The sequence below is a fragment of the Muscardinus avellanarius genome (genome assembly GCF_963383645.1).
Source record: "Muscardinus avellanarius genome assembly, chromosome: 16".
Classification (NCBI taxonomy): Eukaryota; Metazoa; Chordata; class Mammalia; order Rodentia; family Gliridae; genus Muscardinus; species Muscardinus avellanarius.
The window spans coordinates 45341839-45366197 of NC_137802.1; the positions used below are offsets into that span (position 1 = coordinate 45341839).

The window sequence follows — 24359 nt, forward strand, 5'->3', positions numbered from 1 at the left end:
TTATGATGGAGTAAAACTCTGTGGTGTGCATACTGGTGCTGTGTTTTAGATTTCAAATTCCAAGTTAGGCATGGTGCTGTGGTTGCAGCTACTTGGGAGGCGGAGGCTGGAGGATCATGCATCTGAGGCCCGCCTGGGCCAACAGAGTGAGATCCTGTCTCAAAGGACAAAAATAAAAATTGAAATTAAGTACATTTTCAAGTTCCAACTGCTCATTGCTGGCATATACCAAGTAACTGACTCTTGTATATTAACTTTGTATCCTGAAACTTTGCTATAATAACATATTCTACAAAGCTTTTGTTTGTTCTTTGTGATTTTCCCCTTCTCCTCCTTCTTCTTCCTCCTTCCTCCTCTTCCTCCTTCTCCTCTTTCTCCTCCTCCCCTTCTTCCTCTTCCTGCTCCTCCTCCTCCTGCTCCTCCTCATCTTCCTTGTGTGTGGGGGAGGGGTGCAGGTGATTAGATCCAGGAACATTTGCCGCTAAGCTTCACCCCCAGCTCCTTTTTGAAAGTTGGTTTATTTTGAGACAGGGTCTGGCTGAATTATCCACACTGGCCTCAAACTTGTGACCTCCTGCCTCAGCCTCCTAAGTTGCTGGGATCACAGGTGTGAGCCACCACATCTTGCTAGATTTTCTACATAGATACTATAGGCACAAAGGTAGTGGCATTCTACCTCTGAGCTACACCCCCAGCCCTATTTTTTATTCTTTGTTTTGAGACAGGGTCTCACTGAGTTGCAAAGGGCCTCACTAAGTAGCTGAGGCTGTCAGCGAACCCCGATCCTCCTGTCTCGGCCTCCCAAATGCTGGGATTACAAGTGTGCGCCACCACGCCCGGCTTCCAATCCGTTAACTTTTTCTGCCGCTTATGTCTGGCACCTCCCAATTCCTCACAGACTGCCCCTCAGAACAGAGGGTCCTACCAGGTGGTTCACAGTTCCTGCCCGCACCAGCATCCTGCATAAAGCCCTGGCACCCTCCTCTCCTAGACTCTTCACCCCCAGCCCCCGGGCCACGCGTGGGGCAGATCCAGGCTGGCTCTGCCATTCAGTATGCAAACTTGACCATCTGGACTCTGCTAGGGCCTTTTCCAGCCTTCAAGCGAGGGGTCCTGTGTTCATTTCCTGTGGCTCTGTATCACCTAAAAGAAAAGGGGGACAGTGACACACCATGTCCCTGAACGCCCCGTTTCCAAAAACCCAGCCAAGTGAAGAGAACAATGAGAACAAGCCTGCGCCTGAATGTCCAGGTGCAGATGGCCTTGAAGGACCCCGGCTTCCTCTTCTGCACACTGGGAACTAGGGCGAGTTAGTGTTCTGTGTGTGTGTATATGTGTGCGTGTGCGTGTGTGTGTGTGTGTGTGTGTGTGTGTGGTGTGGTACCGGGAATTGAACTCAGTGGCATTTTACCTCTGAGCTGCACCTTCAGCCCTATTTTTAATTTACACACACACATATATACATATATATTTTTTGGGGGGGTGGTACTGGGGATGGAACCCTTCTACCTCTGGGCTACACTCCCAGACCTATTTTATATTTTTTATTTGGAAACAGGATCTATTAAGCCAGCCAGGCTGGCTTCGAACCTGCGCAGTCCTCCTGTCTCTGCCTCCCAAGTGCGGGGATTACAAGCGTGCGGCACCACGCCCGGCTTTATTTATATTTTTTTAAATTTTGAAACAGATTCTCAGCCGGGCGTGGTGGGGCACGCTTGTAATCCCAGCATTCGGGAGGCTGAGACCGGAGGATCGCAGTTCGCGGACAGCCTCAGCTACTTAGTGAGGCCCTTTGCAACTCAGTGAGACACGGTTTCAGAATAAAGAATAAAAAATAGGGCAGGGGGTTTAGCTTGGAGGTCAAATGCCCCTGGGTTCCACCCCGAAACCCGCAAAATAAATAAATAAATAAATAAATTTTGAAACAGAGTCTCTGTAAGGGGCAAAGGGCCTCATTATGTTGCTGATACTGGCCTCGAAACTGTGATCCTCCGGTCTCAGCTTCCAAAGTACTGGGATCACAGGCGTGCGCCACCACGCCCAGCCTAGAAAGCTGCTTTCCTGTGTGCGCATCGGGATAGCTGCTCCCTGGGATGCGGGTCACGTAGCAGACTGAGCAAGCTGATGCTGGTGATGTTACTGCTTCTGCAGCCCGACTTGTCACTCGCCCAGCCAGCCACCACTGGACAAAATGCCCCCGGAGGGAGGGGCGCTGCTTGGTGAAGCACCTTGCGGGACACAGGTGCGCTCTGTTCGCCCTTTGGCCTCCGACCTCTTCTTGGAGCGGTCACCGATCCCATGTTCGCTTTCTCCAATAAGCCACGTGTCTTGTACGCTATCTCCCAGCATCCTCTGGCCTCTCCGCAGCCTCCCCCCTGCCCCCGTGGTGGGTGATGTAACAGAAATACCACCAGCTTGGTGACTTAAGACAACAGAATTTTACCCTCTAACCATGTGGACATCAGTATCTGAAGCCAGATTGCCGAGCCAAAGTCGAGGCGTGGGCAGGGGTGCACTTCACCGGGGGGCTCAGGGAGAAGCCAACCCTCGCCTGTTCCGCCTCTTAGCGGCTGCCAGCATTCCTTGACTGTGGCCACATCCCCAAGCCTCTCTCTGCTCCATGGTCACACTGCCCCTCTCTGCTACATACTGAATCCCCCCACCCTTTTATAATATAGATTCCCGGGATGGTGCTCAGCCCAGCTGGACCGCCCAGGACAATCTCCCAACTTTGAAATTCTTAACTGAATCCTATCTTCAGAGACTTTCTCTCCAAATAAACATTTCCAATTAAACAGATTCCCAGGATTAAGACCCGCATCTTCAGGGGCCATCATTTCACCTACGACAGGCCCTGAAGCTTAGGTTTTGTGGGCTTCACAGTAAGTCCACCGATGGCCACATCCAGCACCTAGGGTCCACCTGGAGCTGCTCCCACCTGAAACCTTAAACCTGCCCTCCTCCTCGACCCCCGGGACCTCCAGCCTAGACCGTCCTCCTTCTCTCAGCCAATCCTCCGCCTCACTTCCTTCCTTGCTCAACCTAGATGGCCCCCAAAGCCACCTGAAAGCTCCTGCTAATGTCTACCCCCCACCCCCGCCAACCCCACTGCCCACTGCAGGCCCAGCCAGAGCGCAGCACCCACCTAAGATGGTCCTCGCCGCGCCCCTGGCCCCAACCTCATGGCCCCACCTAGTGTTCTGGCATCCCCCATAATCTCCTGCGTCCCCTCATCTATCCGCTCCCTGGTCACCATGGCAACAGCTACACATTTGTTCTCCTCTGTTCCCAAACCTCTGGTCCAACCACTTCCCTCTAATCAGCTATTTCCTTCACACCAACTCTGCATATGTGTCACACGGAAGCCCCCAAATAGCCTGAACAATTATTTTCATACCGAGATGTTTCAAGCATACAGAAAAGGCCAGGTACAAAGCCGGGCGTGGTGGCGCACGCTTGTCATCCCAGCATTTGGGAGGCTGAAACAGGAGGACTGAAGTTCGAGGACAGCCTCAGCTACTTAGTGAGGCCCTTTGCAACTCAGTGAGACCCTGTCTCAAAATAAAGAATAAAAAAATAGGGCTGGGAGTGTAGCTCGGAGGTAGAATGCCTCTGGGTTCCATCCCTAGTGCTGCAAAGAGAGAGAGAGAGAGAGAGAGAGAGAGACAGACAGACAGACAGACAGACAGGACAGACAGACAGACAGACACAGAAAGAGAGCCAAGTGCAGTGCCACAAACCTGTAATCCTAGTACTTTGGAGCCTGAGGCAGGTGAATCTCAGATTGGAGGCCAGCCTCAGTGGCTCAGTGGCTTAATGGGACCCTCAGCAATTTAGCAAGATCCTGTTTCCAAATTTAAAAAAATAGGACTGGGAGCCAGGCGTGGTGGCACACGCTTGTAATCCCCGCGCTTGGGAGGCGGAGACAGGAGGATCGCGCAGGTTCGAAGCCAGCCGCACTGGCTTAAGAGACCCTGTTTCCAAATAAAAATATTTTATTTATTTATTTATTTATTTTTGTGGTACTGGGGGTGGAAGCCAGAGGCTTTTCTACTCCCAGACCTATTTTATGCTTTATTTGGAAACAGGGTCTCACTAAGTTGCCGAGAGCCTCACTAAGCAGCCGAGGCTGGCTTTGAACCTGTGTGATCCTCCTGTCTCAGCCTCCCAAGCACTGGGATTACAAGCGTGCGCCACCACACCCGGCCAAATAAAAATATTTTAAAAATAGGTCTGGGAGTGTAGCCCGGGAGTAGAAGGGTTTCCAGGAACCCCAGTACCACCAAAAAAAAAAAAAAAGGACTGGGGGTGTAGCTTGGAGGTAGAATGCCCCTGGGCTTAATCCCCAGTGTACCATGTGTGCACATGTGTGCATACACACACACACAAATACATACAAAGAATGGTATTACAAACACCCATGTGGCCAATACCCAGATGTGTCAAATTACCTTCTGACCATCAAACCTGCAAGTCGAACAACCTGCCCCATACGGGCTGAGAGACTATCTGAGTTCAGTTTTTGAACCTACCATCACTTACCTCTTCTGTGCCTCAGTTTACTCCTCTGTCGAAAGGTAGAGATGAGGGTACTCACCCAGTAGGGTATCGAGAGCCGTGAGTGGACTCCCATAGGCGGGCGCCCCCGATGGCGCCCAGCACACTGTGAAAGCGGGCTCTTGTCACTCATCTTCCCTCCAGGCTCAACGGAAGAGGTCACCTGCTCTAGGGCTAACCTGGTCGGTGGGTTCCAGGCCCTTCCCTCCCCCACCTACTCAGGGATGGCGCTCTTGATTAACCCCTCTCTACTGCTATCATTGACATTTAGACAGGCTTGTCCCATTCAAAGCTCACTCACACACCCCCTCCCAAGTTGACAAATACCCTCCACTCCCTCCTCCCTGCGCAGGACAGAGCTGCCTGTGCTTGTTCTCCCCCCACTCAGCCCCTCAGAGGACTATAAACAGCCCTCAGCCCCCACCTCTGCTGACATCACCCCGCTACACCTCTAGAGATGGGCAATCTCAGTCCCCACAGCCCCAGCAGGAGTTGACTTTGCTGAGCACCCCTCCTCCTGGAGCACTCCCCCAGCTCTGCACGCACTCCGCCCCGCTCTGTGCTGCCTCCTACTCCAAACACCCTCAGCTCCCGCCCGGGACCCTCCGCGGCCCTGTGTTCTCTCTTTCTGGACCATCTCACACACCAGCGGCTACACTCATTATAACACGCCCCCCTCAATTTACACCTCCCATCCCAGCTACTTTACAGATTTTTCAGGTCATGATAGCCTGTAGCCAGCTACAGCTGGACAGCTCTTCCCAGGTGTCTCAAAGATGCTCAAACTCAGCACCATCGCAACTGAACTAATGCACTACTGCTTTGGAGAATTACTGCCAGTATCCTTTAAAGTCAGATACACACGCACCCATGGCACACGATTTTACCCTTAGGCACACAAAGCAGCTGTGCATGTGTACCCAAAGATGTGCACAGGAAACTGCTATCCAAGACAATCCAAACTGTATTTTTTAATTTAATTTTTTATTTTATTTTATTTTATTTTTTGGTGGTACTGGGGTTCCTGGAAGCCCTTCTACCTCTGGGCCACACTCCCAGACTTATTTTTACTTTTTTTTTTTTTTTGGTGCTACTGGGGTTCCTGGAAGCCCTTCTACCTCTGGGCTACACTCCCAGACCCATTTTTACTTTTTTTTTTTTTTTTTGAAACAGGGTCTCCTAAGCCAGCGCATGCAGCTGGCTTCGAACCTGCACGATCCTCCTGTCTCTGCCTCCCAAGTGCGGGGATTACAAGCGTGTGCCACCACACCCGGCCAGTTTTACATTTTTTTAAAAAATTTGGAAACAGGGTCTCCTAAGCCAGCGCGCGCGGCTGGCTTCGAACCTGCGCTATCCTCCTGTCTCTGCCTCCCAAGCGCGGGGATTACAAGCGTGCGCCACCACGCCCGGCGACCATCCAAACTGTAAATGACCCATGGCCCATCAACAGTGGGATGGATAAGTCCTTGCTGACTATTATACCGCCATGAAAATGGACAGTCTAAGCTGGGCGTGGTGGTGCACGCTTGTAATCCCCGGGCTTGGGAGGCTGAGACGGGAGGATCACGCAGGTTCGAAGCCAGCCTCAGCTACTTAGTGAGGCTCCTAGCAACTTAGTGAGACCCTGTTTCCAAATAAAATATAAAATAGGTCTGGGAGTGTAGCCCGGAGGTAGGAAGCCCCTAGTTTCTACCCCCAGTACCGTAATATTGCACAAAAGCAGCCAGACACAGGGCTGGGTGAGCTCGGAGGCAGAGCCTTCCCTCAGTGTGCACCAGTCCCTGGGTTTGATTCCCAGAACCCAGAGGAGGTGTGATTCCAGAAGTGGATTTGATTTCAAAGTGGGTTTGATTCCAGAAGCCACACAGGAAGGAGTCCATACTGTCTGTTTCCATTTATATGAAGGTCGAAACTACACAAAACTGACCTGAGTTGCTAGGAGTCAGATGACACTCACCCCTGAGTGCTGTCGAGGTGGCTTCTCTAATGGGCTCCGCCTGGGTGCTGGTATACAGCTGGGTCTCATTCGTGCAAATTCATTGATTACTTGTGCATTTTCCTGCAAGTATACTCTGATGAAAAGGTTTTTCTCAGGCGGGGCTTGGTAGCTCATGCCTGTAATTCCAGTACTTGGGAGGCTGAGACAGGAGGGTTGCAAGTTTGAGGCCAGCCTCAGACACTTAGCTGAGACCCTTAGTAACCTAGAAAGAAACATAAAAAGGGCTGGGGGTGTAGCTCAGAGGTTGGATGTGTACCGGTTCAATCCCTGGCACACACAAAAAGAAAAAATAAATTTTATTTTGTTTTTGGAACTGAGGATTAAACATAAGGGCATTCTACTTCTGAGCTACAACTCCTCAGCTGTATAGAACTTTTGAGAGAGAGATTTTGATTGTGTGTGTGTGTGTGTGCGTGCGTGTGTAAATCCAATCGTGTCTCTTTCAATGAGTCAGGCTGGTGGCACATTCCTATAATCCCAGGGACTGGGGAAGCTGAGGCAGGAAAATCACAAGTTTGGGGCCAGCCGGAGCATCCCCATCTCGAAATAAAAAATAAAAAGGGCGAGGATGTAGCTCAGTGGCAGAGCATCCAGGGGTTCAGTCCCCAGTCCCTACCTAGCGCGCTCTCTCTCCTCTCTCTCTTTCTCTCTCTCCCTCCCTCCCTCCCTCCCTCCTGTCTCCTGGTTCCATACTAAATAAAGCCCATTCTGCCAGGCGTGGTGGCACAGCTTGTAATCCCCGAGCTTGGGAGGCTGAGACAGGAGGATCGCACAGGTTCGAAGCCAGCCTCAGCTACTCAGTGAGGCTCTCAGCAACTTAGTGAGACCCTGTTTCCAAATAAAGTATAAAATCCATCTGGGAGTGTAGCCCCTGAGTTCCACCCCCAGTTAAAAAAAAAAAAGCCTATTCTTCCACTCTGAGCTCCAAGGCTGAGTTCTGACTCCACCCATCTCATCTTCAGCCCCTATGCTGTGCTCCAGGCAGTCCCATGAGCCGGTGAGCAGACTTTTCCCGTGGCTGGGAGCCCCTCCTTCCCTCATCCCTGCTTCTCAGCCAAGTCTCACACATCAGAAACCCTCTGCCTCCTTATGCTGTCCCCCAGTGAGAACCATCCCCAGTTTAGTATACATCTACAGAAATAAAACTGGCCACCATTGTGTCTGCTTCCCCACCTGGAACATGGGCTCCCTGAAGGGGCATCCTGTCTGATCACCACACTCCTAGCACTCAGCAGGAGTCTGACACAGCTCAAAGGCTCTGCAAGGGGATCAAGGCCAGCACATGCTACCCTAGAGAGACCCTTTTTCAAAATAAAAAATAAAAAGGGCTGGGGGTGTAGCTCAGAGGTAGAATGCCCTTAAATTCATTCCAGAGTGCACACACACACACACACAAAAAAAAAAAACAAAAAACTTGTGTTTTAAGCAGAGTGCAGTGGCACAGGCCTGTAATCCCAGTACTTGAAAGTCTGAGACAGAAGGATTACAGGTTCATGGCAAGCCTCAGCTACTTAGTGAGACCCTGTTTCCAAATAAAAAATAAAATTAGTGGTGGTGTAGCTCAGAGGTAGAATACCCCTGAGTTCAATTCCAGTACCACAAAACTAAAACAAAATAAAAAGTTTATGTTTTAGCCAGGCATGGTGGCACACACCTGTAATCCCAGTACTTGGAAGTCTAAGACAGAAGGATTGCAGGTTCAAGGACAGCCTCAGCTGCAAACAGAGAAATCTTGCTTCAAAATAAAAAATAAACTGGGCTGTGGTGGCACACATTTGGGAGGCTGAGACAGGAGGATCGCAGTTCAAGGACAGCCTCAGCTACTTAGTGAGGTCCTTTGCAACTCAGTGAGACCCTGTTTCAAAAATAGGGCTGGGGTGTAGCTCAGAGGTAGAATGCCACTGGGTTCCATCCCCAGTACCCCCGCCAAAATAAAATAATAAAAATAAAGAATAAAATAGGGCTGGGGTGTGACTTGGAAGCAGAATTCCCCTGAGTTTAATTCCCAGTACCAAAGGGGTTGGGGGGGGGGGGGAGAAAAAGGATATTTGTTGCACAGAGAAGGACTCCAAAGGACCTCCATCTTGCAGAGTGCTGGAGGCCAGAGTGTATCTCCAGGGGAGTTGGTGAGAATGTGGGGGCAGTCACCCCCAAGTGACAAGAGTCCTAGAATTTAGAAACAGAACTAGAAGAGACTGCAAAGGCTGTCAGACTACTTTCTGATTTACAAATGAGAAACTCAAGGGACACCGAGCCAGACAAAGACAAAGATAAGTGGGTGGAGGGGAAGGCAAGGGGCAGTGAAGGTGCCAAGGAAAGTGGATATTGGGTGTTGAGAGGGCTCTAAAGTAAATAGGTAACATCCCCTGGCCCCTGCAGGTGGCCGCTTCCGACTTCTCAGTGGAGCCGGACACTACCCCCTGTGACCACTAGATGGCGCCAGCTCCCCGGGCAAAGGAGACAGCAAGGCCTGGCCTGCGGCGCTCGGGTTCCAGCCTCCCTCCTCTCCGACCCGGCTCCCATTTACCGCGGTAGTGGCCGGGTTTGCTTTCCAGAGGCAGGGTGGGCCGTGAATCTGTACCTGGACCATGCCCCTTCTCCCTCCTGCCTCCCAGAGGCGCGGGCTGCCTTGCTCGGCCCCTCCACCCAGAGCAGGACTCAGGCAGACACTGGCTCATCCTGTTGGCCCAGGTGAGGTCCATGGGCGGCACTGGTCACTCTGCATCCTTCAGCTGCCTCTCCCACCCAGCTGTTGGTGGCTCCATTCCTGCTGGCCCCGCTGCCCTTTGGGGACCACTCAGGGCTTCATCTGGGAAGTTGCTGCTGTTTCCATCCTGAAGCTTTGAGCCCTCTCTCCAGCACGCCTAGGAGTCCAGAGGAGCAGCGCCATAATTCAGCACCGGGGATTCTCCTGTAATCACCCAACACACATGAGCTCTGTCCTGGGTATTTGTAAGGTGAAGGGCGCAGGCAGTCCTGGTGCCATGCAAGGGAGGACCAGACCTTAATTTCACTTGAACATTTAAGTTTCCGTCCACCTCTAGAACTCTTAGAATTCCTGGAATGGAGCTTAGAAGTTGTCCTAACAAAGCCCGCCACCCTGCTTGCAGGACTCCGGACTCCCAGGATGGCGCTCGCTGACTTTACTCATCCCGGGTCCGGGCGGACGAGAGGGGGGAAGGCGTGAGAGTTCTGCGTAACCTGGCCCCGATTCCCTCTCCGCTGAACGAACGAGGGAGCCCTGAGCCTGGGCTTGCCTGAAGCCGTTCCTTACCTGAGGGGAGTTGGGGGCTCTAGAGCAAGGCCTGCCCGCCTCCCCCGCCTCCATCCTGGGAGGGAGCCCGCCCGCCCAGTGCCCTTCCTGCCCCCAGCGCCGCGGGCTCTCTGGGCACCCTCTTGGCAGCAGAACAGAGGGCATCAGAGCGGGTGGCAACTCGCCCCGCCACGGGCCCGGAGCGGCGGGCGATAGGCGCTGGGGGGACGCGCAGATAGACAGACAGATAGCGCTCCCCTCGCCCGCCCCCGCCCCCACCTTTCCCACGCGGCGGCCTCCGGGAGGGGCCCAGGCCTGGCGGGCCCCGCTCCTGCCCTGGTCTCTGGACCCCCTACCTCTGCGGCTCTCAAATTCCGCTCCTAAGGACAAGCTTATAAGGGCTCTGACTTTTGGAAAGGGGCACAGGGCCCCCGGCACATTTCTCGGTCTGACCCGGCCAACACAGGAGACCCCTGGTGGGGGACAGGGATGCCCAGACCGCCCGGCTTGGGGAGACTGCAATGCTAGAAGTAGCCGCGAGGTGGCGCGCTGGCACCGTATGTCCCTGACCCGACGGCCAGGCTAGGGCAGAGGGAGAGGGCGCGAAGAGACTATGGTAGTGAGGGGTGGGCAGGCTACGAGTGTGAAGCTCTCTCCCCTCCTCCGCAAAGAAAGGCAAAGAGCAAACGCCGGGTGCAGTGGAGAAATGGGCTGGGTGTTGGGAACAGCTAGGATGACTGACTGGAACTAGGCTTCATGGGACCCCCAGGACTAGGGAAGGGGGCCCTCGGGAAGGGAACCGGCTTCATCAGATCCTCCCTGGAGTGGGCGAGCTCGGTGGCGCATCCTGGCTCCCAGCTGCGGAGGATGGGAAGGTACCGAGAGGTCTAACCACACACTGACGCCCGGTTCCCAGGCCCCCTGCACACGCCGCCACTTTCTCCAGCACTTGCACTCTCCAAACGCTTCTGAATACCGTGGAACACGTGAAATCCTCACACCACGCACCCCAAGTAGCCCTGTCCTCTGCATTTGACCCCAAAAATGTCCACACTCCCAGTGATGTCCCATATTACCCAGAATCTGCTCCAATCTACTGAAGCACAGAGTCAACCCGTGTTCTACCAACTTCATGGAGACTCCAACACCTCCTGCATTCATCCTGAGCCCTCCCCCAAAACGAGCACATTCAGCCCTTAAATCCACACAGCTTTTGCCCAGTAGAATTCTCCCAAGGTGAGCCGTAATCCCTGCACTTGGAAGGCTGAGACAGGAGGATCACAGGTTTGAGGACAGCCGCAGCAAGTAGTGAGACTCATCAACCTATAGAGACCCTGTTTCCAAATAAGAAATAAAATAGGGCTGGGGGTGTAAGCTCTAAGGCAGAATACCTTTGGGTTCAATCCCCAGTACCACACACACACACACACACACACACACACACACACACACACATCTTCCCAGGGCCACACTCTGACTTTTGTACACTCAAGCTGCTTTTCCGTGGCTGGTCCCTGCCTCCATAAATTTTTTTGTTACGTTTTTGTTTAACTATATTGCTACAAAAATAACATGTTAATATATTTAGACACTTTTTTCAACCCAGTTATTTTTTCTTTACTTTTAAGAGAGGGTAAAACGTTTTCAGAGACCTTGGGTCCTTACCACTTTAATTCATTTGCGTTGCACACACACACACACACACACACACACACACACACGCCACCTTGGACCACCTCCTTCCACAAACACCCAATGGGCAAATTCCCCTCCTTCCCCATCTTACCTGAGCCCACCCTCGGCCAAGAAAACAAGACTAACAGATCCTGGGGGCTCTGCAAGGTCACACCCCCCCCCAAGGTTTATCTGGGCTGAACCGATAGGAGAAATGTGTGTTTCTGTGTGTGTGTGTGTGTGTGTGTGTGTGTGTGTGTGTGTGTGTCTGCTTGCGTTTTGGTAACAACAAAGGGGGGGGGGAGCGAGCCAGAGAGCGAGAGCGTGTTTTGCCTCGAAGGCAAGACTTGCAGCCAATCAGCGCGCAGGGGCCTGCCTCCGCGACTCCAACATTGAGTCTATAACCCGCCGGCCGGGCGGAGCCGGCGCATTCGGCTGTGGCTGGGGACGCGGAGCGCCGCGCAGCAGCGGCCGCCGGCGATGGTCTGAGCGCCCCGCAGCCCTCCCCGCGGCCGCCGGCTGCGCTCGCCAGTGCCCCGCCGCGCCGCCCCTCCGGAGGCCCGCCCGCCAGCATGAGCGGCTCCTTCGATCGCAAGCTCAGCAGCATCCTCACCGACATCTCCAGCTCGCTCAGCTGCCATGCGGGCTCCAAGGACTCGCCCACGCTGCCCGAGTCCTCGGTCACCGACCTGGGCTACTACAGCGCTCCCCAGCACGACTACTACTCGGGCCAGCCCTACGGCCAGACGGTGAACCCCTACACCTACCACCACCAGTTCAACCTCAACGGGCTCGCGGGCACCGGCGCCTACTCGCCCAAGTCGGAATATAGCTACGGAGCCTCCTACCGGCAGTACGGCGCCTACCGCGAGCAGCCGCTGCCGGCGCAGGACCCAGGTGAGGCTCGCCCCAGGGTGCCAGACCCCGCCGGGCTCCGGAGCGAGGGACGGGGAGTGCCAGCCGAGGTCTCGAGAAGCCTCGCGGGTTAAAAAGAGAAAAGTACCTGCTGCCCGAGGCTAGGGGAGGTGGGCTGGAGGACCCCCAGACGGGGCGGACGACCTGCCGAGGTAGGGGTTCTGCGGCGCGGCCCTCGGCGGGCTGCGGAGGGCGGGGGGCGGGCGGGGGGCTGGGGGCTCCAGGGCCTGGCTCCGGACGTGGGCCGGGGGGGGGGGGCGCGAGCAATCCGGGCACGTGGAAAAAGACGCCCCAAATTACGGGAAACCGAGGGAAGCCGGCGGAGAAGCAGAGACGCTAAAAAGAGAAAGGCGGGGGCTGCAAGAAATGTGGACAGGCGGGGAAAGGACGGAAGAAGGCCGAGGGAAAGAAGGGAAGGGCGACAGAGCCAGGGCGCGCACCGTTCCTGCGACTTTCCTGAAAATCTCCACTAGAGCCAGAAAGGAGCGAGGGGCGCAGCGGCGGCCGGGCCGGGGGCCGGGCTGGGAGCGCCGCGCCGTGGGCGGCCGCCGGGCCGGCTCCATCGCGGCGGCTCCGGCAGGGCGCGGGCGGAGGAACGCGCCGCCCGAAAGCCCGGGGCGGCCGGCGGGCTGGGGGGCGCGGGGCGCAGACCCCGGCTGAGCCGCCCCCGCCCGCGCTCTCCGCAGTGTCGGTCAAGGAGGAGCCGGAAGCCGAGGTGCGCATGGTGAACGGGAAGCCCAAGAAGGTCCGAAAGCCCCGCACCATCTACTCCAGCTACCAGCTGGCCGCCCTGCAGCGCCGCTTCCAGAAAGCCCAGTACCTGGCGCTGCCCGAGCGCGCCGAGCTGGCCGCTCAGCTGGGCCTCACCCAGACGCAGGTTGGTACCTGGGGGTCGAGGAGCTGGGGGGCGGGGAGCGCGCGGGGTCCCGGGGTTGCCGAGGCGCCGCGGAGCCTGGCTGGCCTTCCCAAAGCCCTGCGGGCTCTAGGAAGCTTGCCTGATGAGGGAGTCCAAGTCTCAACTTCTGTGGGAGGATTCTTGCCCTAGCAAGAGTGTACACGTGCATAGTTTTGAACCTGTGCAACTGTGTGTAGTCGTCTCAGAGAGAGATGCCCTCCTCTCTCCACTCCCAAACCCCTAGCTCTCAAGGCCCTCCTGCAATCTTGATCAAGTCATAGAAGTTCAGATTATGGCCGGGTATGGGGGTGCATGCTTGTAATCTCAGCATTTGGGAAGCTGAGACAGGAGGATCCGTGTTTTGCGATCAGCCTCAGCTACTTAGGCCCTTTGCAACTCGGTGAGATCCGGTTTCAGAATAAAGAATAAAAATATGGTTGGGGGTGTCGCTTGAAGGTAGAATGCCCCTGGGTTCCATCTTTAGTACCGCAAAAAGAAAAGAAAAAAAATAGGGCTGGGGGTGTAGCTCGAGATAGATTGCCCCTGGGTTCCACCCCCAGTACTGAAAAAAAAAAAAAAGTTTAGGTTATGTTTCCCCTTTGGGTTAGGCATGTGCATGGTAGGTGTGTGCTTGTGCACTTACACAAGTGTACGTGTTTGCACACGTGCCAGGGTCCACACACGGAATGCTCATATAAGGAATGGAACCTTCAAAGGTCTTGGTGCATAAAGATGCAGGACATGTGTCTGACTGCACACTAGTGAGCATCCAAAAATGTGTGCTTTATCAAAACACCAAAATCAAAATTCCTGCTAGGTGGGCACCCACATCCCTCCCCCCCCCCCGCCCGCCAGGAGTCAGACAGAGGAGAGGTTCCCCCCAAAGGGAGCCGCACCCCACCCTCAGCCGGCCCCCAGAGCTCCCAGCAGCCAGTCACTGCTCAGGGGAGGAGTGGCAGACGCCTGGCTCCCTACAGGTGGTGACAGGCGGGCCTTGGTTGTGGCTGGCTGCGTGGGGCCAGGTCCCCGGAATCTGGGTCACCTGGTGAGGAGCTGATTCATTGTTTGTATCTGTCATGGGGTGGGGAGCAGCAGGGGGAGGGGGAGACATCCCAAGGGAAACTTGGGGAATTGTGGTTCACCTGCTCCTGAGTCCCCAGGTCACCGCCATTAACCCAGCCCCAACCCAAGGAAGGAGGGCAGGGTGCGCCTGCCTCTGTGTGTGTGTGTGTGTGTGTGTGCGTGTGTAGCTGCAAGTGGATACATTGCTGAGTATGGAGATGTGGGGGGGATGTATTTGTGTATTTGGGCACCTCTTGCCACGGAATCTAATGTGAGCAAAATGCCCCAAACTGCCCCTTTTTTGAGTGGCTACTATATAGCAGGCTGCTCTAAGTTTTTCTTGTGTCTTAACTTATTTGAGCCTATTTAGTGAGGCTTTCAGCAACTTAGTGAGACCAAATAAAATATAAAAAAAGGTCTGGGAGTATAGCCCAGAGGTAGAAAGCCTTTGGGTTCCACCCCCAGTACCACCAAAAAAAAAAAAAAAAACAAAACTTATTTGAGCCTCATAATGGCCCTGTGGGGTAGGTCATAGTGCTGTTATCACCCCCGTTTTGCAGAAGAGGAGGGTGGGAGCAGAGAGGCTAAGCAAGTTGCCCGGGGTCACATTTAGTAAGAGGCAGAACAGAGCCTGGGCCGTGCAGTCCAACATTCCTGGCCACAGTTGCATCCCAGATCCAAGGAAGATGCAGGCCTGCGAGCGAGGGCCCCTGGCTTTCACCCGATCCTCTCCGTGTGACATGGAATGCTGGCCTGGCTTTTTCCAGGCTGCTGTGCCTGTGGGGGTTTCCTGTAGCATGCGGAGAGAGGCTAACTGACTACCTCTTTCTTCTCCCACCCAGGTGAAAATCTGGTTCCAGAACCGCCGCTCCAAATTCAAAAAACTGTACAAGAACGGGGAGGTGCCCCTGGAGCACAGTCCCAACAACAGTGATTCCATGGCCTGCAACTCCCCACCTTCGCCAGCCCTCTGGGACACGTCTGCCCACTCTACTCCAGCCCCCGCCCGGAGCCAGCTGCCCCCACCACTCCCGTACAGTGCTTCCCCCAGCTACCTGGACGACCCCACCAGCTCCTGGTACCATGCACAGAACCTGAGTGGACCCCACTTACAGCAACAGCCGCCCCAGCCGGCCACCCTGCATCACGCCTCCCCCGGGCCCCCGCCCAACCCTGGGGCTGTGTACTGAACACCCATCTGGCCTGCATCCCCCACGAAGGACCCCCAGGACCAGGCAGAAGGTGCCTCCGTCCTAGCCAACACTCAGGAATCATGGAGGAGCCAGAGGCAAGACCTCCCTGCCCCTCTGCCCCTTCCTCCAAGGACCCGAGAGCTTCCAGATGAAATTCGCATGGACCAAGGATGTCCCCTGAACCTCCTGCCCCTTGCTTAGAGCTGGGATGCCCCTCCAGATACTGGGGCATGCCACCCCAGCAGGGACAGCAGTTCCCCCTCTGCTTCAGGAACCTGGATTGACTCTGAATGGCTCATCACCTTCCAGCTTCTGAACATACCTGTCAGACTGGACACCTTGGGGTGGCTAGGAGTGTTTGCAGGTGGCCTCTGGGCTGGGGTGCCAGGCACCATGGATCCTAACCCCTGCCAGGCCTGGTTCCTCCTCAGCCTCCTGGCCCTCCCGCTCCTGCATTGGCCCTTCTGCCAAAGAGACATTGGACATCATGACTGAGACTTGGGGTGGGGGACCTGACCTCGCCCCAGCGCAGCACTTCGAGCCCTCCTTTAGGATGTGAGGGTTAAACCAAAGAACCTCCCCCCCAGCGAGGGAATCTTTTAATATCTGGGGCTTTCAAGGGAAGAATTAAAAGGAGCCGTCTCCCCTTCCCTTCTGTTGGAGCAGGAGTCTCCCATGTTTTTCCTAAGGACCCATTTTTCCTTCCATGTACAGGACTTTGCACAACTTTGGTTTTAAAAGCTGTTGAAAAACTAGGAAAACAAAGGGCATTGTTAACAGATAGGACCAAACGTCCCCTCGGGTGGCAGCTCTGCTGTGCCCTCGCCCATCTCACCTCTTCCTTTCTTCCAGTAAGTTGGCAGTTTGGGTGCCAACCCCCAAATCTCCAAGGAGACCTACCATGCAAGAGGAACCCCAAACACCCCCTTCCCAGTGGCCTTGGAAACAGATTGCTCCTGCTGCGCTGGAGAATACAGGGTGCACACGGGAGAAGGGAGGGACCCTAACCCAGTGCCTTAGGGGTGCCGGGCTGGCCAGTTGGAGGGCTGGCAGAGCTGCCCCTCCCTGGCCCAGGCGTCCCCCCAAAGCTAACTTTCCTCCACGCCTGATGTGATAAAACATCGAAGAAAAGGAGAGGTAAAAGACTGTGGCTATATATAGATATATATAGTATGTATTTTTTTAAGAGCCAGGGAGAGAAGCGCCCCCTCCCTGTTGTGGTTTCCTATTTATGTGGCCCTCTCCTCCCAGGCTCCGCTCCTGCTGGCTGGATTTGGGTTTCATGGAAAGTACAGAAGCAAGATAAGGGAGGAGAGATGACATGGGGGGTCTCCAGGCCCCACCTGGGGACAGGGAAGAAGCCAGCTCCCACCCCCCAGCCTTCTCATTTCTGCTCTCTTACTGGACCCATCTTTATATATAATGTTAATAAAAAAAAAAAAAGAAGAAGAAAATAACCGTGGGGCTCTTTGAACTGGAGGCTGGTGGCAGGCGGCTCTTGTGGGGAATCCTGGAAGGTGTTTGGTGGTGGGAAGGGGTGGGGGCTGGGAGTTTCCAGCTTTGGGGGGACACGGCCTGTGGGTAACTCCCTGCTGGGGCGCTGGGCTGGCTCAGCCCCAGGTGGCAGGTGCTGCCAGCCTGGATCGAGGTGGGAGCCTCCTAGCCCTGGCCTCCCTGACTCCGCTCTGCTTGGTGGCTTGGCGTTCCCTGGCAGCCAGCTGCCCTCCGCCACCACCGCCGCTGCCAGGTCACCTCAGGGCTGCTCTTTGATCTTGAGCTCACGCGCAGACATGCTTGCACACGCGTGTAAACCCCCTGTCTCCACGCCCAGGCACTCCTGGCCCCTCACCCTCCTGTCTCTCTTTCCCAACTTGGGGTGTGGATGGGGACTCAGGCAGAGGACACGGCTGCCCCTACAGCTGGCAGGACCCCGGCCACTGGAGTCCCGGCTGGGAGAGGGAGGCAGACAGACAGGGGAGGTGTTCATGTGGCCCCTCTCCGGTAGGGCTCAGCCCCTGACTCAGAACATTCTATGGGTTTAGCAGTAATCCCAGTACTTGAGAAGGTGAGGCAGGAGGATTGCAGGTTCGAGGCTAGCCTCAGCAACTTCATGAGACTCTCAAAAAAAAAAAAAGAAACTAAGAAAAAAAGAAAGCAAAGGAATGAGAGAGAGAGAAGGAAAAAAGGAAGGAAAGAAAGAGAGAAAGAAAGAAAAGAACCTCTCACTGTTGCCACTGGCTGGGGGGCCAGAACTACTTCCCCCAGCTCCCAGCTCCCAGAGCTGGCCAGGAGCACTGGAGGTGGCAGAATGAATGGAGGTGGGTGTGAGCACCGCATCTTGGCACAGAGGTAAGGATGCGTGAAGACACAAAGTCCAGAGCACGCTCTCTCTCTCACACACACACACACACACACACACACACACACACACACACACACCAAGGGACACAATGACTTCTCTTTGTTGTCACACATACATGCATTCCCATGCAAGGCAAAAGGGTCGTCCTCCGCAGGCACCAACACAGCCCCAGAGCCAAAGGTCTAGGCCCCCAACACGCTAGCTAGCCACTCCAGTCACCGGGGCACCAGACAGGCACACGTGCGCAGAGGCAGAGGCAGCTCCTTGGAATGGAGGAGTCCTCTTGAGACTGTTTTCCGTGGGCACCACCACCCAGCAGCCATGACCCAGCTCAGCTCAGCCTGGAACCTCCCAGGCAGGCCCTCGGAGTCCTCAGCTGTCAAGTGGGGATAACAATCCCCACCCAACGGCCTCTGGGGATCCCATGAGATGCAGAGCAGAGTAAGGGCGAGAAGGCAGGAGCAGGTCTCAGGCGCACCCAGGGGCCTGAGGTAGACAGTCACAGCCTCACCGAGGCACGGGGAGGGGGGGTGTCTCCTGACAGGGCTCCAGAATGTGGGGGACCTCAGTGGCCACTCATCCCTCTTTCTCTTGGAGGCAGGCCCTATCCTCCTCCCCCATCCTGCGCCCCAGGGAGGCGGAAGGGAGGAGGCCTTCAGCCCACGGACGCCAGCCGGGCTGGCAAGGGTTAAGGCGGCAGCTGCCAGGCGGGGCTGAGCTGAGCAGTTTGGTTTGAGGGCTGCGTGCAGGCAGGAGCGGCAGGCGGCAGCCGGGCAGACTCGCTGGAGACACTGCATTTTATTAGGGCTGGGCTGCCAGCAAGGGGAGGGCTAGGGGGAAAAGGGCAGAAAGAGAGAGGAAGGAAGGAGGGAGGCTGGGCTGGCAGGCGGGCAGCTACGGGATGAAAGGATATTGTAAGCTCCCTAATTCCTCCTGCTCATCCAGGCTCTGTCAGGCTGGATTAACTGCCCAGGTGACCTCCTGCAGGGGTCAGCCCCACCCCTGACCTCCCTTCCTTTTCCCCTCACCCTCAGGATAGTCTGGTCACTTTGGTAAGGGCCCCATGGGGACAGGGGCTTGGGTGGAGGGCCTGGCAGCGTGCCAGGGTGGGTCTACTGAACCCATCTTCTGCCAGGTGCCTCCTGACTACACCCATTGCCTCGTGACAACCTTCAGGGAAGAAGGGGGGCAGGTTAGGGAACCCCAGCCTGCCCCGAGGGTCCCTGTTCTCCAAGTCTTAGTAACAGCTGGCATTTGCTAAACTTCTGCTCCGTGCCAGGCTGTTTGCTTGTGACTCTCAAACGTAGCTTGGCAGGTGAGTGGTATACTGCCCATTTTTCAGAAGAGAAAACAGAGGCTCCAGCCGTAGTGCACCTGCTTAGCGTGCAGAGGCCCTGGCCCTGGGAGAAGAAAAGAAGAAGACACAAAAATAATAAAGAAGCTGCTAACGAGGCCCAGTCTTTGCCAGGGTCCCCAAACAAACACCTAGCAATGCTGGGACTTGAATTCAGGTCTGTACAGAGAGTGGGTGCTCTTCCTGGGCTTTTCTGTATCTGTTTACTAAGGTGCCTGGGGGGGGGCAGCTCCGCCCACTGCATAGGGCCAGCCCAGCATAGGTCTGGCCCAGCCCTACTCCAGGGGTTGCTCCCTGCCCAAGAATTGAAGCGGGAGGGCCTGGGCTTCTTCCCTCTGCAGGTCCTAAGAAAAGCTTAATGCTGTGGTCAGGAATGTGCATACTGGAGTGCTGACCTGGATTTGAATTCTGCCACCCTCACTTTACTGGCTGCGTGACCTTGGACAAGTCACCTTTATGAGCCTCAGTTGCCTGTCTGTAATGTAGAGCTAATGCTACCTGAGATAATGCAAGTAAAATGCTTAAGGTATCCAGCACTCAGGGCTGCTACATGAATGGAAGTGGCTGTTGACATCCAACCCGCCACACTCCAGACCCACACCCAGACCCAGCCCTGGCTGCTCTTGACATGTTGGTTATCCACCATCTCCAGGGGCACTCAAAAAGGAGCAAGTCAGCTGGTGTGGTGGCGCATTACTGTAATCCCAGAACTTAGAAGTCTGAAGCAGAGGATAGAAGGTTTGAGGGCGGCAGGTCGTAATTTAATAAGAGCTTGTTTCAAAATAAAAATAAAATAGGGCTAGGGTGTAACTCAGAAGTAGAATGCCCCTGGGTTCAATCTCTAATGCCACAAAAAGGGGGGGGGGGCAAGTCAACCAGTATTTACTGAGCACCTGCTACGTGCCAGGCACAGAGGCCAAAGCCTGGGGCAGAGAGGCTCGGCCCCTACACCGAGCTCCAGAGCAGAAGCAGACCCAGCCTGGAGGGACCCACTGCAAGCCAGGGAGGACTACACAGACCGTCAGAGGAGAGGGGCAGCTGGTGGCAGGTGGGAAGCCTGAGAAGGCCTCATGGTAGACTTTGAAGTCTGTCTTGAAAGAAGATAGAGACAAGGTGGGCCAAGATGGGGGTCTGAGGAGCTTACTCTGTGAGGTCCCAGCTGCTGGGAGACTCTCCCTTCAGGATTCCACGGGGTCCATGGGAAGGAGACTTGGAGAGCCTGGAAGCAGCAGTGGTCATGCTGCAGCCAGTATTGAAGTGTGGGCAGGTGCAGCCCCGAGAGCCCCTGGCCCTTCCCTGGATGTCGGGTCACAGAAAGGCCCTGGTCTGGCAGATCCCAGCCCCTCAGGTGAAGAAAGCAAACTCTTTGTCCCCCTCTTGCTTGGGGAATTGGGTAAGTGGATGGTCCTAACCCTATCCCAAGGAGTTCTGGGTAACTAGGGGATGGTAGAGGTAGAGACCCCATCCAGTTCTGCCTGTGCTCTGTCCCCTGGGCACCATGCCATCACTACCGCATAACCCCCCCCCCCCACTCCAGCAGAGCCACCAAACAGAGCTGGGGATCGTGCAGGTAAAGTGGACAGAGTTTCCGTGCAGCTGAGCAAGGCCCCCTTCTACCTACCCCCCCCCTCGGCCCAGTTCCAAGCCCCCAGGTGAAGCCCGGGTTGGCTAAGTCTGCAGAGTTGCATCAATCAAGCCCGATAGGGGATCCTAGGGGAAGAGGAGAGGAAAGGGGGAAGGAAGGGGCTCCTTCTCCAGCACCCTGGCCTCTGTTTTTCCAGCCTTAATTGCAGCGTTAATCACCTTAATAAGCTGTTTACCAACCACCCAGCCTGAGACTGGGAGACTTAGAAGCTAAAAAGTGCTTGGAGATGGGTTTCCTCTGCCTTAGGGGAGGGGGCAGGAGGACAAGGTGGAGGGTACGCTGCTGGGGCTTGGGTCAGAGGGGGTGGGCAGGGAGCTCAGGGGAGCAGGCTGGGGCCAGGGAGTTCGTCAAAGGGCCATCACCCCGTCCCCCAGAAGGCCTTGAGGTCCCTTCCTCAGGGAAACCTCCCTGAAAATCCAACCTGGGTCCTCAGTCTTTTCCTTTGTTATCCAGGACATGCTTATTGCTATCAAGTCAGTAACACTTTCCAGGCCTCCAGATATCACTCCAAGCTATAACTCCAGCCTGATTTTATTTCTTATTTGGAAACAGGGTCTCACTGGGTTGCCAAGAACCTTGCTGAGTTGCTAGGCTGGCTTTGAACCTGCGATCCTCCCGCTCCAGCCTCCCAAGTACTGGGAATAGAGCTTGTGCCACCATGCCCAGCCCGTGTGCACCTTCCTTATGGCTTTGTCTAGCTCATAGCATAAGCATAGGCCTGGGTGGTACTTTTGTTCACCCTGGGGAGGTTGCTGGGCTTAGAGCAGAGGGCTCAGGGACTCCTTTTATTTATTTATTTATTTATTTATTTATTTATTTATTTATTTATTTGGTGGTACTGGGGTTCCTGGGAGCCCTTCTACCTCCGGGCTACACTCCCAGACCTATTTTATTTTTAGAAACAGGGTCTCTTAAGCCAGCGCGGCTGGCTTCGAACCTGCGTGATCCTCCTGTCTCTGCCTCCCAAGCGCGGGGATTACAAGTGTGCGCCACCATGCCCGGCGTCAGGGACTCCTTTTAAACCAAGGTCCTGGGGTGTAGAGGTGGGGAAGGAATTCAGCTGCGGGCTCTGGGGACAAGGGCAGAGTATGTTCCCCTGGGTATCACCATCTCTAGCAGGTGTCTAGGACAGGCTGGGATAGAAAGATATAAACATCGGATGCGTGAATAAATAAATAAAGTGATGGAGAACTGCGAGGCTGAGGGCAGATGGTGACTGCTCCCCAACTTTAGGCTGTTGGGGGTTAAATAAGATGACACCAGGAGCCGGGTGTGGCGGTGCACAGTTGTAATCCCATATTTGGGAGGCTGAGACAGGAGGATCACACAGTTCTCAGACAGCCTCAGCTACTTAATGAGGTCCTCTGCAACTCAGTGAGACCCGGTTTCAAAATAAAGAATAAAAAATAGGGCAAGGGTGTAGCTCGGTGGTCAAATGCCCCTGGGTTCCACCCCCAGACCCGCAAAAAAAAAAAAAGGAAAAAAAAAGAAAAAGAAAAAGAAAAAATGGCACCAGGAAAGCCAGCTCCCAAACGCTTATAATCCCTGCACTTGGGCGGCTGAGACAGGAGGATCACACAGGTTTGAAGCCAGCCTCAGCTACTTAGTGAGACCCTGTTTCCAAATAAATTATAAAATAGGTCTGGGAGTGTAGCCGGAGGTAGAAAGCCTCTGGGTTCTACCCCAGTACCACCAAAAAAAAAAAAACAAAAAAACAAAAAAACACACTATTCCTGTGCACCTTCAGGAGGAGACTGTGATGGAGCCTGCACAAGGCATTATCCCCGCTAACCATCAGGAAACAGGCCCAGAGGGACTGTGTGATTTGCCCAAGGACACACAGTGAATGGGAGGCCCTGCTCTGAGAGTTCCTCTGCCCACACCAGCTCACATCTGCACAGGCGCCACTGCGTGTGTCCTGGAACCCTTGCAGAACCACAGGCATCCTCTGGATACCAGCAGGTTGCAGCAGGTTGCAACCAGAGGTCTGAGGCCCCTGAATTGCTTTTCTTCAGCAGGCCTGGTTGGCCGGTGAGTCCAGGAGGCTTCCTGGGGGGTAGGAAAGAGGATAGAACTGGTCAATTGAGCACCAGGAGAATGCTGGGAAGTCCAGAGGCCCAAGAAGCATAAAGGTCTCTGCCCAAGGTGGGGAGTTAGAGGAGGGGCTTAGGAGCCCCTGGGGACAGCCAGGACCTTCACCTGGAAGGAGACAGCCTTAGGAGGGGGACTGAGAGGAGGTGGCCCTGAGGCCTGAATACCTTGGTTGTCTCCTGGGGCAAATCAGAGCAGGATTGGAAGTGTCTGCTGAGTAAGCAGGGAACAGAGACTCCACACCCTGGAGGATTAGCTGCTGCAGGGGAGGGGGCGTCCCCCACCCAAGCAGTTCGCCTGGCACCTGGCAATCCGGGGCGGCAGCAGCGGCAGCGTGCCCTTCCCTGCACACTGAGGGCGCCCGGCCACGTCATGCGATGCGTGTGGCACTGTCCCACACCCACCCCTGGGGCCAGTCAGCCTGCCCTGAGCTCAGGAATCACTGTGGGGAAGGGGGAGGATGGCATGTCCTCGGCCCCAGGGCGGGGTGAGGGGGAAGCTGAGAAAGTCTGCAGGCCCAAGGGAGCAGGAGGCAGGCTGGGAAGGAAGAAAGTAGAAAATTGCTCCCAAGAGCACACAGCTCCTCCCAAGATCTGGGCAGGGAAGGTGCTGAGGACCCACTGTGTGCTGGGCCCAGTGCCCGGAGCTTTCACAGGCCCGGTCTCATTTAAGCCTCACAATGGCCTGGCAAGGTCAGCGCCATCATTATTCCATCCCACAGGCAAGATAACCGCGGCGGCACAACCTCAAGTCAGCTACCTGCCCTCTCTGAACCTCACCTCCTCTCACCTAGAAAATTAATCACATCTCCCTTGCAGGACTGTTGAGGGCATTAAATAAGGCATCACGTAGAAAGGGCCTAGCACAAAGCTTGGCACAATGATGGGCGCTCAGCAAAATGTGCCCCCAGTTTTAGATTAAATGATCTGTGGGTAGTTGATGTGCTCCTCGGGGAGTTCTAGGCACCCCACCCTCAACGGGCCCAAAGTTGACCCCTTTTCCTCTGTGGGATGGTCTCCTATAGAATTCCTTCCCTCACTTGGGAAAGTGCTTTCTCGATCCCAATCTGTCTTTAGATTTACTGGAAGGATGTTTACCTAGGTACAGAGTTGTGTATTTAGCACCAGCAGAAGGGATCCTGGAAAAGTTTCATAGATTTCAGTTACTGGTTATCCCAAGAGCTGCTCTCCACATCTATAAGCTTACAGTATTTTATTATCATTTCCATGATATTTATTTTTTATCTCCTACCATACCAGCATTCTTTTAATTCTGGAAGCAATTTTTTTTGGGGGGGTCCTGGGAATTGAACCCAGTAGCATTCTACCTCCAAGATAACCCAGAGCCCTTTTTTTTTTT

At 54.9% G+C, this 24359-nt stretch overlaps 1 protein-coding gene across 1 annotated transcript; it reads left to right on the forward strand.

The window, feature by feature from the left end:
* Positions 1 to 12055: 12055 nt before the first annotated feature.
* DLX3 (distal-less homeobox 3) lies at positions 12056 to 15545 on the forward strand (the record flags this gene model as incomplete). The annotated part of the gene is made up of 3 exons (XM_080712514.1): positions 12056 to 12380; positions 13085 to 13275; positions 15198 to 15545. The coding sequence occupies 3 exons, from the start codon at positions 12056 to 12058 to the stop codon at positions 15543 to 15545; spliced, it is 864 nt and encodes a 287-aa protein (XP_080568640.1).
* Between the last annotated feature and the right edge of the window lie 8814 nt (positions 15546 to 24359).